This window comes from Dendrobates tinctorius, unplaced genomic scaffold (genome assembly GCF_039654945.1).
Source record: "Dendrobates tinctorius isolate UK_male_01 unplaced genomic scaffold, ASM3965494v1 ptg000024l, whole genome shotgun sequence".
Lineage (NCBI taxonomy): Eukaryota > Metazoa > Chordata > Amphibia > Anura > Dendrobatidae > Dendrobates > Dendrobates tinctorius.
The window spans coordinates 7287223-7303443 of record NW_027361692.1 but is presented as its reverse complement, the minus strand read 5'-3'; the positions used below and the strand labels follow the sequence as shown (position 1 = coordinate 7303443).

General features: G+C 40.5%; 1 protein-coding gene across 1 annotated transcript in view; it reads left to right on the top strand.

Annotated features, from left to right (window-relative positions):
* The window catches only part of CD109 (CD109 molecule), a 465421-nt gene that overhangs the window by 236852 nt on the left and 212348 nt on the right, over positions 1-16221 (top strand). The window contains exons 12-14 of the mRNA XM_073569324.1: positions 9963-10064; positions 10356-10418; positions 12269-12445. Coding sequence (XP_073425425.1) covers positions 9963-10064; positions 10356-10418; positions 12269-12445 — 342 coding nt within the window. The remainder of the gene's footprint in view (positions 1-9962; positions 10065-10355; positions 10419-12268; positions 12446-16221) is intronic.

Below are 16221 nucleotides of genomic sequence, written 5' to 3'. Positions count from 1 at the left end.
ACACCACAGATAGTCTTACTCTGAAACGCTATGGTTATGTTCACATGCATTTTTTTCTGTAGCCAAAACCTGTTCTATTGGCAGTAAAAATGTTGCGTTCAAAACACCTGTTTTTCAGCCTGTTTTCTGATGTTCTTTACACTTTTTTCAGCTTTTTTTTAAAGTGAGGATGTTTGCTTTGCCTACAGTATGTTTAAGGCCACGTTCACACGTTGAGTATTCGGTCAGTATTTCACATCAGTAAGTGCAAGTCAAAACCAGGAGGGTGAGAAATCCAGAAGTGGTGCCGTGTTTCTACTATACTTTTCCTCTGATTTTTCTACTGCTGTTCTGACCAAATACTGAACATGTGAACGACACTTAATAATTTAATTCACCAAAACCACTTTAAAAATTGCAGAGAAAAATGCCGTTGCAATATCTGCAGCTTTCTTTTTTATATTCTTTCATTGCTTTCTACGGGTGAAAGCACACTGAAAGAAGTGACACGCTACAGATTTAAAAAGCGCTACAGTTCTGAAATTCAGTCAGAAAAAAAACAAGCGCGTGCAGGAGATTTCAGAAATCTCATATGTTTTGCTGGCACTTTAAAAAGCAGCTTTTGGCCACGTTCATATGCAGAATTTTTGCAGATTTTTCTTCTGCAAATAAGAACTTTACAGCATTTTATAGCACAAGCAAAAACTGAGATTTTCAGAGATCTCGGCGTTTTTGAAATCTGCAGCGTGTCACTTCTTTCAGCAATTTTTTTCACCCGTAGAAAGCAATGAAAAAGTTTTAGAAAAGCTGCAAATGTCGCAACGTTGTTTTTCACTGTGTTTTTGGTGAATAAAACGAACTTTATTAAACATGTACTGTAGACAAAATGAATACTATACAAAAAAAAAAAAAACAGTAAAAGCTCTAAGGGTCTGTGTCCACAATCAGTCAACTCTGGATGCTTCGTACATCCGCAGCGTCCATATGTTACAGCATAGTGGATGGGATGAACACATGTGGAATCACCTGCGTAAGATGGCAGCACTTTAGACGGAGCACATGTCCGCTGCGTCCAAAGTGTTGCCATTTGCAGTTGTCTGCACATACCCTAAAAAATGGGCGTTTTGAAAGTAGTGTTTTTACTGCCAAGAGAGCAGGCTTTGGCAGCAAAAAATAAAAATGCACCAAAAACGCTGATTGAAATGCACATCTGTACTAGTACTATATATATGTATGGTTTACCCTTATTATTTCACATGGGAATTCATTTATTTCTATATCGTAAATCCCCTGATTCAGCAGACAATATCCCTGTCTTGTGTCATCCAGACAGTAGTGACAGGAGGTCGCCCTGCACATTACAAGCAGTGATTAGTGACTGTAGTCAGAGCAGATGCTGATCTCTGCTGTATGTGGCTGTGAATCTTGATCCTACAGCAATCAGCACAGAGCTCTGGGACCACAGTGAGTAAATCACTGTATTCTGACCTGTTATTGCTGCTCTTACCAGGTTCTGTGGCTTCACTTAGGCCTATCCATTCTCAGGACAGTGCTAGGAGCAGCCATGATCAGGACTCAGGAGGAGACATACAGAGCTGCAGGTATTGTCCTGCACTGTCACTGTGCTGTAATCGGCCCCTCCCCCTCACTCTCAACTTTTAACCTAACTGCAGAGAGAAAGAGACAGGGGGGCTCAAGGGGCTTTGTGAGACAGATGCTTCGGACTGCAGAGCAATGCACAGCATTATTCACTGCTGTACACCCTCTGGGCACTTCATAAATGGACTGCAGATGCAGGGGGCCCCCTTTGTAGGTGGTTGCCCCAGGCATCTGCCAGGTCCAAACGCTGGCCCTGATGATGGAGCATATTACTACAAGAAGGGGATCATGATGGGGCATATTTCTGCATGAAGGTGATCATGATGGGGCATATTTCTGCATGAAGGTGATCATGATGGGGCATATTTCTGCATGAATGGGATCATGATGGGGTGTATTTCTACATCAAGGGATTCATGATGGGGCACATTTCTGCATGAAGGGGATCATAATGGGGCATATTTCTACATGAAGGGGATCATAATGGGGCATATTTCTACTTCATAAATGGACTGCAGATGCAGGGGGCCCCCTTTGTAGGTGGGTGCCCCTGGCATCTGCCTGGTCCAAATGCTGGCCCTGATGATGGAGCATATTACTTCAAGAAGGGGATCATGATAGGGCATATTATTGCATGAAGGGGATCATGATGGAGCATATTTCTACATCAAGGGAATCATGATGGGGCACATTTCTGCATGAAGGGGATCATGATGGGGCATTTCTACATGAAGGGGATCGTGATGGGGCATATTTCTGCATGAAGGGGATCATAATGGGGCATATTTCTACATGAAAGGGATCATGATGGGGCATATTTCTACTTCATAAATGGACTGCAGATGCAGGGGGCACCCTTTGTAGGTGGGTGCCCAGGCATCTGCCTGGTCCAAACGCTGGCCCTGATGTTGGAGCATATTACTACAAGAAGGGGATCATGATAGGGCATATTATTGCATGAAGGGGACCATGATGGGGCATATTTCTGCATGAAGGGGATCATGATGGGGTGTATTTCTACATGAAGGGGATTATGATGGGGGATATTACTACAAGAAGGGGACAATGATGGGGCATATTACTGCAAGAAGGGGATCATGATGGGGCATATTACTACAAGAAGGGGACAATGATGGGTCATATTACTTCAAGAGGGGGATTATGATGGGGCATTTGGCATGTGTTGGCACTTCGTCATTTCGTCATAAATAATTGGGTTTTAGGTTGCAGTTTGGTCACTCGGTCTCAGAAAGGTTTGCCATCACTGTCGTAGATGGTCGCTTTCACACAGGCTCCTATATAGCTGAATTATCTGACTACTTGCAGCAGCAGCAGGGGCAGCCTCTCTGCGCTGTTACACAGAAAAAATGGTGCAAAAGCAACATGTCTACTTTTTATATCGGACATGAGACTTCGGTAGCCAATAACAGAAGCCCTTGTATCTGCACCTTACAGAAGCCCTTGTATCTGGACCTTACAGATGGTTTCTGCGCCCTGATTGGCAGCCAGAATTTCTACACATTAAGCTAGTAAAATAAAATAATAAAATAACAGTTTGCCGCTCCTCTGACCTCGCCCCACCCACTCCCCTTATCAAACACGTCCCCTGCGCCCATCATGCAGCACCACTATCCTAGCCAATGTCCTAACAAAAGCATTAGTGGAAACGTGATCAATAACCAAACTTACCCCAAATTTTGACTACTTTGAGCAAAAATGCTCTAGAATCCGAACATGATTCTGACTCCGCTACTTTCGTGCTGAATTTGAGATTGGTAAATGTTTTCTGAACAAGTTTGCTCATCTTTTATCAAAGCTTGTGCAAAAGCTGAAGCTATTTTGGGATTATTTGGATAGCAAGAAGATATCTCAGCTTAGCCACAGAGAGGCTGAAAAAAAGCATAAAACACTGAACAAACCTGCTGTGAAGAAGATTAGTGAGTGAGGAGCAGACTGTTAGTTAACCCATTACTTGCCAAATTAGCAATTTTTCATTTTTTTTTAATGATTTGGGTCCTAATGAATCTGAAACATAATTAGCCAAATTTTTTCAAGTACAGATTTTTAAGAAAAGGGCGTCCCAATTTTGGGACATTGGCAACTATTGGAAGTAGTAATCCTACAAATTATTATCGACCCTTTAACGAGCCTTGCAATTTGACTTAGGATAAAAGCCAAATCACAATCTCAATTTGCACACAAAGTGTTTTGGGTATTGCCTTTCATCAGTACAAAGTATGAAGTCTGATATGGCTGGGTGAGAGGCTAAGGGCCCCCGGGTTTCTAAGCGGCGCGCGGCACTTAGAAACCCGATGTGTACCTTGGTTACCAGCTCCCTGCACCAGCGTGCTGGTAACTAAGGTACACATTGGGTTTCTAAGCGCTGCGCGCCGCTTAGAAGCCCGATGTGTGCCTTAGTTACCAATGCCAGCTCGCTGATCGTTGGCCTCCCGCCTGTCACACGCAGCGATGCGTGCTGGCCAGTGGGAGACCGCGATAAAAAAAATGTCCTGGCCATTCCAGGACGATCAGCGATACCCGGCAGGGGGGCCGGTCGCTGAGAAGTGTCACACACAGCGATCTCGCTGGTGATATCGCTGTTACATCACAAAACTTGTGACTCAGCAGCGATCTCGCTAGCGAGATCGCTGTGTGTGACGGGGGCTTAAGACTGGGCTCTAAAGGGTAAGGTTTCTCTTTGTGGGGAGTGATATGCCAGTATAAGGAGACTTAAACGCCTTGGATGCTCCTCTGGGATATTAAATGTTATTTGGTATGGAAAATTTGGATTTATGAAAACTGCATCAAATCCAATGATGGATTCTTATGTTTTCTTATGTAACACCTATTTACCAGGCGTAACTAAGCCCAGAATTTGGAGAAAATGTTGAAAATTTAGCTGTTTTAATTTGTTTTATTTTTATGCTATTAAATCAGAGAATCATGTCACAGAAAACAGTTAATAAATAACATTTACCACATGTCTACTTTACATCAGCTCAATTTTTGAAACATAATTTTTTTTGTTAGGAAGTTAGAAGGATTAAAAGTTGACCAGTGATTTCTCATATTTATATCAAAATTTATAATACCATATTTGTTAGGGACCACATATCATTTGAAGTGACTTTGAGGAGTCTACAGTGGCATGAAAAGTTTGGGCACGCCTGGTTAAAATTATTGTTATTCTGAACAGTTAAGCAAGTTGAAGATGAAATGATCTTTAAAAGGGCTAAAGTTAAAGTCGACAGACACATTTACTTTCCATTTTAGGCAAAAAAAATATTGTTTTTTTTACATTTTAAAAATTACAAAAATGAAATATGTCAATGCAAATGTTTGGGCACCCTTGAAGATTTGTGTGCTCATTTAACTTTGATCAAGATTTCAGGCCTTAATTAGCCTGTTGGGGTTATGGCTTGTTGACTATTATCATTAGGAAATGCCAGGTGATGCCTATTTCCCAGCTTTATAAAAACCTGGCCTCCTCTAACCTTGTACAAAAAAAAATTTCAGCCATGGATTCTTCTATGTAGCTTCCTAGCGCTCTGAAGGTTGCAAATGGTGGAGGCCCACATAGCCAGAGAAGGCTATGAAAATATAGAAAAGCATTTTCAAGTTGCCCTTTCTTCAGTTCCAAATGTAAATAAGAAATGGCAGTTAAAAAGAACAGTGGAGATCCAGAAAAGGTCTGGATGACCAAGCAAAATTTCAGTGAGAGCTGCTCGTAGGATTGCTAGAGGCAAATCAGAACCCCTGCTTGACTAAAAAAGATCTTCACAAGTATTTACCATAATCAAGAGTTATGGTTCATTGTTCTATTGTTCAAGGATACCTGCACAAATATGACCTTCGTGGAAGAGTCATCAAATGAAAACCTGTGCAGCATCATCACCATAAAATTCTGCATCAGAAATATGCATATGAAGGAACATATCAACAAGCCTTATGCAGTTTAAAATCAAATCCTGTGGACCAATTAGGTTAAAATAGAACTATTTGGCCACAATTATCAATAGTATGTGTGGAGAAAAAAGGGCAAAGAATTTCAGGAAAAGATCATCTCACCAACTAGTAAGCATGAGGGTGGATCGATCATGGTTTGTGGTTGTGTTGCAGCCTATGGCACGGGAACATTTCACATGTAGAGGAAAGAATGGATTCAATGAAATTTCAACAAATTCTTGATGAAAACATAGCATCAAATGTTAAAAACCTGAAGTTGAAAACAGGTTAGCTTCTACAAATGGATAATGATCCTAAACACATGTGAAAATCCACAATGGACTACCTCAAAAGGCGCAAGCTGAAGGTTTTACAATGGGCCTCTCAGTCCTCAAGGAAATTGTCTAGATGTGTGATGAGCACTGTGAACTCCCAGGTGCTTCATTGAAGGTTATAATGTTGATGCGTGAAGATGAAAAAATTGCATTTTCCCACAAAAACGTTCTTCCTGCCCCACATTTTTTCATTTTCACCCCACATTTTGTTGTGTAATTTCTGCTGAATATGCAGATACCCCATGTGTGGAGGAAAACTACTGTTTGAGGGAATGGCAGAGCTCATAAAGGAAGGAGTGATGTTTTGGAATGCAGATTTTGATGGAAAGGTCTGTAGGTGTCATGTCACTTTGGGAGAGCCCCTGATGTGCCTAAAGAGTGGAAGCCCCCCACCAATGACCCCATTTTGGAAACTAGACCCTAAAAGGAATTTATCTAGACATGTGAAGCACCTTGAACTCACAGGTGCTTCACAGAATTGTCCAAAATTGATCTTTGAAAATACAAACATATATGTTTTTCCCACAAAAAATGTTTCATCCCCCAAATTTTTGCATTTTCACAAGGATAGCAGGAGAAAATAGACCCCACAATTTATTGTCAGATTTCACATAAGTATACAGATACCTCCTTATATGTAGTAAAAAACTACTTTTGAGCCACAGTGAAAAGCTCAGAAGGGAAGAAGCGCCATATTGGAATTTATATTTTGCAGGACTGGTTTGAGGGTGCTATGTCACATTGGTAAAGCCCCTGAGGGGCAGAACTGTAAAAAACCCTATACGTGACCCCATTTTACAAACTACACCTATAAATGAATTTATTTAGGGGTGCAGTGATCATATTGACACCACAGGTGTGTCACAGATTTTTATACCATTCGATAATTAAGAAAAAATAATTACATTTTTACCACCAAAAAATTTAGTTTGAGCCCCTGATTTTATAATTGCACGCTGCAAAATGGGTAAAAATTGCACCAAAATTTGTCATACAATTTCTGTTGAATGTAGAAATACCCCATATGTGGCTATCCAGTACTGGTTAGCCACACGGCAAGACTCTGGAGGAATGGAGCGCAGATTTTACAAAAATAGTTTGCGGTCTCCATATACAGAGCCCCTAATCTCTAGAAAAGCAGAATTCCCCCCTCAAGTGACCCCATTTTGGAAATTTTAGTGATGATTTTGACTCCATGGGTGGTTTCCAGAAACAAGCAGCAGTGAATGATGCTGAGTGAAAACTGCTATTGTAGTGATCAGTATGTTATAGTGACCAGTGTGTTGTAGTCCTCAGTATGTTGTCGTGCCCAGTACATTGTGCCCAGCTCATGCTTCTGGAGACATACACCTTTAAATTAGGTGGGCTCTCATCGCTACAGAAATGCCAAACGTGTGATTGCTAAAAGTTGTTTAGACACACTGTGAGGCTCAGAAAGGAGGAGGCAATTTGGATTTGGGATCACAGAATTTGCTGAATTTCTTTTGGGTGCAAGGAGTCACAGTGCTTTTCCAGAGTATTTGTACTACCAGTGACATGGAAGCCCCCCTATATTTCCGATAACAGATGACGGACCTGAATGGGGACTTACTTTTTTTGTGGATTGAGTTGAAGCTTTTATTGAGAACATTTTATATAACATTTGGAATCACATTTATCTGGCACTATATGTTGAGCACTTATATCGGGGTTTTCATTTAAATCTCCAATGTAATGATTCAGATAAAACTCCTGAGGCAGCCACTAACTATATTGAGTAGCAAAGAAAAAGAGAGGGCATCACCAAATTACCGGGATCAGCCAGTAGCATGTCAAAGCACAAATGCATAATTTAGTTGAACAATAACATGCCATAACAAAGGGATAACCATAACAAAATATTAACCATTTATTAGTACAAAAAGAACGACAAAAATTCTATACAAGCAATTAAAAGGTCAAAGACATATAATACAACAACCCACAAATAGATTAATACAAACCAACCAAGTCAAAACAGTATAAGGGATACCAAATCGACCAGCAGCCATGTTACGTCATAAACAGGTTCCCTATAGGACACTCCAAACTATAGCCTGAAAACCAATAGAATGACAAAAGAGTATACAGTCCATGATGTTATAAAAATATCAATTTATTTAACATATATACCAAAATAGATAACAATACACAAATAAATAAACAAAGGATCATATAGTGATGGCTAAGATCACTTGTCACAAATTCATATAAAATGGCAAGGTGCCAAAAGTTTATATACAATCATGGGAATGCAGTAATAAATGCTATGGCAGCACAGACATATGCATGTGCGTCCAAAATGGGGACTGGCATAAATCAAATAGTACTTAAAATATGCGCTAAGTGCTTACCCATAATATGCAACTGCTGGACCAAAGCCTCCCGCCACCTACGCGCGTTTCGCTGCTCTTTTTCACCTTGATTATACTGATTAAATGTTACTTTTGCTGATGAAATCTGCCTTGAGGGTGTTGTTTAATCTTTATTTTCAGCTTTCCGGTAATGATATACTCGTTCTCCGGGGCGGGCTGTGGGGGTGTCTTCATGTGGTGCTCTGCTTAGCTGTTCATTCTGATGGCTTCTGACTGGTCACTGATCCCTCAGTGACCTGCCCCCTAGTTAACATGCTGAATATTATATATTGGAAAAAAAATCACCTTCAGCAGGCAGGGGGTGAAGGCGCCTGTGCTGCAGCATGATCACATGTATAGTGTGCATTTAATTCTTTTATTTTTTCATATAAATAAATTCAGAAAAAATTGTCTGAAAATGGTGCCGGCTGCGCCTGTGCAGTAGCATCTATCAGCGATCTGATAGATGCTAGTGTGTAGGCGCTGGCAGGTGCCATCTTGGTATAGAAAAAATATTGTCCCAACCAAGATGGTGCCAACGGTGCCTGCACAGTAGCATCTATCAGATCACCGCCGGCTACTGCACAGGCTCAGCCGGCACCATTTTGAGACAGGATTTTTTCTCTGAATTTATTTATACCAGCAAATAAAATAATTAAATGAACATTACACATGCGATCATGCTGCAGCATAGGCGCTGCAGCATAGGTGCCACCACCGACACCTGCCTGCTGAAGGTGATTTGTTTTCAATATATATAATATTCGGTATGTAAAATAGGGGGCAGGTCACTGATCCCTCAGTGACCTGCCCCCTATTTTACATACCGAATATCAGAATCCATCAGTAGGAATAGCTAAGCAGAGCACCACATAAAGCCCCCCATCCACAGATCGCCCTGGAGCAGGAGCATCTCATTAACTGAAAACTGAAAATAAAGATTAAACAATAACCACAGGATGAATTTCATCACCCAGGGATCATTTTAATCAGTATGACGGTTCCAACCTGACACTGTCTGCAGATTACTCACCACAATCCTGCTGACAGGTTCCCTTTAACTAAGCTCAATCGTTTAAAATACAGCTCTGGCAAAAATTAAGAGACCACCACATCAAAACCCTGTCATGGGCAGCCCATTCTCCAGACCTGAACCCCATTGAAACCCTCTGGAATATAATCAAGAGGATGATGGATAGTCGCAAGCCATCAAACAAAGAAGAACTGCTTACATTTTTGCGCCAGAAACAGTGTGAAAGACTGGTGGAAAGCATGCCAAGACGCATGAAAGATGTTTTTAAAAATCATTGTTATTCCACAAAATATTGATTTCTGAACTCCTCTTGTTGAGTTAAAACATTAGTATTGTTGTTTCTAAATGATTATGACCTTGTTTTCTTTGCATTATTTAAGGTCTGAAAGCACTGGGTTTTATTTTTTTTTTAATTTTGACCATTTCTCCTGAAAAAAATACAAAATTTATTGTTTGGAAATTCGGAGACATGTTGTCAGAAGTTTATAGACTAAAAGAACAATTTACATTTTACTTAAAAATAAACCTATTAAGAGAAAAATCAGACAAACTGAACATTTGGAAATGGTCTCTTAATTTTTGCCAGAGATGTATGTATTAACTGCAAAGTATTTTTTACACATTTGTCATTTACAGTTTTATGTAATTCATTTTTTTTCTAGTTTTATTTAGGTCTTTTATTTTACTTCTGTATTGCAGGCTGAGTTTCAGGACAGTGTGAATTCTTTAGATGTTGATGATGTATTTAACTCACCTAACAAAATGTATCTTCACATACAAAATACAAACCATAATGTAAAGGTAAAGCGTACTTTTTTCACCAAAGTATAACAATAGATGTACAAACATAATTAGATGATAATTATTGTAATGTATTACTAAAGTAGTATTATTCCAATTACTGATTTATTACAGTTATAGTTTTAGTCAGTTATTTATAGTCACAAACAGTAATGTATCTAAATAACTTATCCTCTTTTTGGAAATTATTGCATATTAATTTGCCAAAAGTATTCTTGACATAAGCACTGAATTGAAAATACTGTATGAGTGCAACATTTCTATCTAATTGCATGGACTTTTCTTTTGTAGGTTGGAGTTCCATTTACGGTTGAAGTAAAGAGCAGCACACCAGTGGATGCAGTAAAATATTTGGTAATTTATTATTAATTTAATCAAAGTCCTAAACTTACTAAATGTCTAGAGCAACAGGGCACTTTGCTTCCTTCACCTTATAGAATAAAGTCCTCTGATTATCACGACTTTTGACGTACATGTATGTTAAAGGTCGTGAGGGGGTTAAGCAGTGCTTACACTAGTCATATGGAAGGCACCATAAAGAGTGCTAAAACTCTTAACTAGGCTTCAATTTTACCCAGTAAAGAATAGTGTGGATGATTTACATAATGGCAGCTGAGTACACTAGGATTTTAGGCAATGAACATACCTCAACTAAACAATGAAGAAGATCAGCTAAAAGTTTAGATTTTCATATCCTTCCTTAGGCTCTGTTTACACCTTGGTTTGTTAATGATTTTCATTCTAGTTAGCCATGAGAGCAGTAGGCAAAAATTAATGGAATTGATGAAATCAAAACCAGACAGATTGACAATGACTATGTAATCCAAAGAAAAAATGTGGTAGTAATTTTCAAAACTTTAGTTATTAAACTGAACTAAAAGCCATATCATAAAATGTCAGTAAAAAGCAAAAAAATGTACAATAATGGGATGTCAAACAAAATGTATCTCCAACAGGTTCCTATGTGAAAAAAGCATATGCGGAATATAGTATTAAATTGATATAATGACAAGTTGTTTAATAACACAATTCAAGAAAAGTTTAGGGTGGATACAACTGTTCTATTTATCTACAATTATTTGTCTTTTAGTCACAAACCATGCATTATTATATTTCTCATAATATTACAGAATTTAATATTTATTAACAAGCTCTAAAAATTTAAATGGCTTTTCTAGTGTTCTTCCGTTATAACTGCTCCGCTCCCTGCCTCCTGCCTTCCTCTTTTTTCTGGAGAGCTGTGCTTTTAGAGATTGACTTACTGCCAACCTAAACTGGTGGCTCTTACATGCTGAAGGCAGAAGCAGCTTTGCCTCTGCAGCAGCCAGCCGACTTCAGATCAATGCTTTCAAGCTCTAAAGGCCCCTTTACATTTAGCGATGCACCAGCGATCCGACCCGGTCAGGATCGCTAGTGCATCGCTAAATGATCGCTAGTGAGCTGTCACACAGGCAGATCTCACAGCGATGCAGCAGCGATACAGCGGTCGTTACTCACCTTTCACACACAGCGATCCTGACGTCCTCCCGCCTGCCTCCACGCTTCGCTCGTCGGCGCCAGCAGGAAGCCCAGCAGGAAGCTGATGACGAGAAATGGAGCCAGACATTCTCACGCGATGGACAGCGGGGGAGCCGGTCAGAGGTAAGTATCATACATAGCGATATCGCTAGCGATATCGCTATAACGTCACAAAATCGGCAACGTTATAGCGATATCGCTATGTGTAAAACTCCCTTAAAGCAAAGAACTTATACACATGTGCTCCTTGCCTAGGAGTCCATCTACCTATGACAGACAATCGCAGTGTTGGTAATCTGGGCAACAGGCAGTGAATATGGAATTAAACATTGCCCCATCTTGTGAATGGAGTGGATTTTTTATAAGAAGTAAATTTCAGTGTTACTAGTTTTTATTAGCACTTTTCAATTTTACATATTTACTATTTGCCAAGGTGAGACAACAACTCCTTTAGCCAGTATCGTTGGTAGAGGTAATAATTTTGTAGTTAAAACTGTAGGGCAAGTAATGAAACAACCAAAGTACTGAAAATTAAGTTTATGAACTCAAGCCATATCTGTTCAATTCTATCTGCTGTGGAGTATTTGATCATTTCTGTGATCACATTAGAAATTGGATAACTTTATTATAAGTAGTAATAAGATAATAAATTTTATTTCATTTTTCCTTTTTTTGTTTTATTTTAGATAATTTCTCGAGGAGAGATTGTTCATTTAGGACTTGAGAACTCTACTTTACTAACCCTAATACCTCAAAGCTCGTGGACTCCTGAGGCATTCCTGATCATGTATCATGTAATGAATGATGGAACAGTTCTGAATGATGTTACCACCATATCTGTCCACCCTAACTTTGACAATAAGGTGAAAAATTACTATACTGTTAACTACACTGCTCAAAAAAATAAAGGGAACACTTAAACAACACAATGTACTAGGATGTGTTCCCTTTATTTTTTTGAGCGGTATATAATGTGTTAAATGCTTTTTTGCAATTCATGCATATATAAGTGGAATGATCCAATCAAGCACTATTTGTAGAACCAAATATCAAAAATAAGCTTTTATAAGAAATCTCCCTTTATCTTATATTTTCAAATTTGTTACAGTGTTAGAACCAGTGATAAGCAAGTGTGCTCGGCCCTGCTCGATTCCCCGCCCCACACATTTGATGCCTGATTTACAGCCACTAAACATAATAAATAGTAATAATCTTTACATAGTGCTAACATTGCGCAGCGCTTTACAGTTTGCACACATTATCAGCACTGTCCCCGATGGGGTTCACAATCTAAATTCTCTATCAGGATGTTTTTGGAATGAAACTGGAGTTCCCCGAGGAAACCTACGCAAACACAGGGAGAACATATAACCAGCTTGCAGATGCTGTTTTTGGTGGGATTTGAACCCAGGACCCCAGCGCTGCAATGCTAACCACTGAGCCACCATGCTGCCCAGACATATAAAGAGATTGCCTACCAATCTCAGTAATGCTCTTTTCTCTACTAGCATTACTGTGATTGGCCGGCTGCATAGCGTCATCGGGTCTGTGTAAGACCCGGTGCAGCCATTTTTCTCATATTGTACCTGGAATTAGAGTACGGAGAGCTGCAGGAGAAGGAACAGTGTGCTGGACAGTGTTTATCTACTTAATTGTGAAATCTTACCAACCTGACAAGGTGGCATGCAGAGAGAGCACAGCAGCGCAGAGGGGGAGGGATCTGCAGTGCTGTAAGAGGCAGTAGGGCTGACAGAAGGAGAATGCTGCTAACTGTTCCTCAGAGCACCCTCACATGGCCAGATCCTAGGCCAAGAGTCAGTTGTTCCACACTTTTTTACAGAAAGAACAGAAGATAAGAAAACAAAATGATTATTTGCAACCTGTGTCATACCAAGATCAGCACCCAATTAGGTGGGTCAAATGGCTGGGTCCTCAATCAGTGTCTTTGTGGGACACCATTGCCTCTTCTCCTGTGCTATGTGCTTGCCAATCTCCTATCCTTGACACAGATACGGAAGCCTCCTGTCCTGCACCTATCATTGCACATACGCAACTACCATTAGCAGCCACGTCCACTTTCTTGTCTGAGCGCAGTGTTCAGCTGTCCCTGCCATAGGTCTTGAAACGCAAGTGGAAATATGCTGCCACACGCCCACAGGCCCAAACACTAAACAGCCACATTTTCAGACTGCTTTCCCTGGAAATGTTGCCATTCATGCTTGTGGACACTGAGGCTTTCCCCAACCTCATGACAGTGGCCGTCCCTCAATGCTCATTCCCCAGCCACCACTATTTCTCCCGGAAAGACATCCCCACCTTATACCAGCATGTATCCAATAACATATCCCGTACCCTGACCAATGCAGTTACTGGGAAGGTCCACATAACAACTGACACATGGACAAGTGCTTGTGGCCAGGGATGCTACATTTCCCTAACGGCACACTGGATGAAACTACTGGAGGCCGAGACCGAGTCAGGCTCTGGGACCGCGCACGTGCTGCTGACTTGCAGGCCCATGTTTTATCAGGGTTTACCTCTTCTTCTACAGCAGTTCCTACACTCCCTCCTCTTCCTCATCATCCTCCATCCAGAATTATCATCCGTACCAGTCTCATATTGAACACTCTGCAGCACTGCCTTGGTAAAGTGTCAACATGCTCTGCATAAATTCTTATGTTTAGGTCACAAATAGCAGCAGAGTTGTTGAAAGGTCTGACAGACCAGACAGATCTGTGGCTCTCACTGCTGAACCTTCAACCAGGCATGGTTGTGAGTGATAATTGCCATAACCTGGGGGCTACTCTGAAGTTAGGAAACCTCACACACATACCATTCCTGGCCCACGTGCTCAACTTAGTGGTTCATTACTTTCTAAAATACTACTTAGATTTGCTTGAGTTACTTGTATGCCACGTGTATGCCCATCTCTGCAAGCAAGCTACAACTGCCGTTGGTCTGGCAGTGCTGCAGCAGCACTTGCAACTGCCACCTCACCGATTCAATTACGACCTGCCCATGCACTGGAACTCAACAATGCATATGTTGGCAAGGCTTTGTGAGCAGCAGAGGACAGTAAGCTACATCATGCCCTTTGATATTCCTCTCTGCCTCTGCACATAACAACTGATGAGTGGCCATGGATGTGTACCATCTGTGCAGTACTCCAAAATTTCGAAGAATTAACCAATATGGTGAGCACTAATGATGACATAATTAGCATGACTATCCTTCTTCTGTGTCAACGCAAACACTCGCTGCTCACTGAAAAAAAAGGTTTGCATGTAGACCAGGTGGCATTAGAGGAAGAAAATAGACAGGGTGTTACTATCCAGCCCTGCATAAACTCATCTTCTCAACACCACGTATAACTGGTTGTTTACCTTTCTCGAACTATACTACAAGAAACACTTTTCATCTCTCCTTCCTACAGTAGAAACGGCTACTAAAATGTTGCAATACCAGAAGGCCTTACTAGAAGAATTAGTCAAAAACCTCCCATCTTACAAAGCTGGTGGCAGAGGTCAGAGTTCTTTGAACAACCAAGGAGTAGAGAGGAGGCAGATACACAACAGGTCCAACAGAGACAGGGGAACACTATCAAAGGTCTGGGACAGTTTCATTAAACCCTACCAGCTCCCAGGCAATGATTTGCAGGGTACTCTGACAAGGAATGAAAAGTTAATGAAGTTGAAGGAGTACCCAACAGTTCGTATCAGCATCCGCTGTGATCCGACTCTTGCTCCTAATTTATCAAGTGTGTGTCTGATGTCCTACTATAGAATTTTTAAAGGCATACCTTTAACATCATCTTACATAAATAAGTATACCCTCAGAAGTAAATGTTTACAGCCTTTGCACATAATCCATTGGCTTTACCACTCTAGGAGTCCCACTCCTTACCAATGTTAAAACCATGTTTTCTGAGTCCCTCCTCTTCATCTCTTCCAGGGTGTACTTCAATCCCTCCTTTACATATTTACTAGATTTAGCAGTGTAGGAGTTCCACTGTTTTTAAAATTCCAAAGCTTAACCACCAGATCACGAGTAGTGGAGCTATTCTGCTGTGACTAGCGTAGGGCCATGACTCAGCTCGAGTGAGGGTCGTTGTCATTGTAAAACAGCCTCTGTGTGCCCACTGTGAACCAGGCTGTGTGGGTGAACTTTTCAAAGTGCAGCATTTCTTTTTTAAAAAGCTGCAATGAAAGCAGGAATCATTTTCAGGTACATTAGTTTACAATGTTGCAAGGATTTTCAAAAAATCTGTTTCACTGGCTTTTTGTTAAAGTATTAGCAGCACCTTTACTTGTAACAGATGCAAATTCTTTGCTACTTTTATGGATCTAGTAAAAGATGAGGTCAGTTTCCTGACTTGAGAAAATGTTCTTTTACAGGCAAGTCCTACCATCTTATTTGTTTTGGACTCTTGCACAGTCAACAGCATGAGGGCTTCTTTCAATGCATTGCTTGCCAGATTCTGTCTGTTTAAGGTCATGCGTAGTCAGAAATTTCAAAAAGAATTCAATCCAATTCACAGTATTTTTTAAATTGTCACAAAAGTGTAGTCCGAGGCCCCCCTTTACCTCTCTTGCTAGTTGTATTGTAATGCCTCCTCCTGGGTCTTTGTAATTTAAGCTAG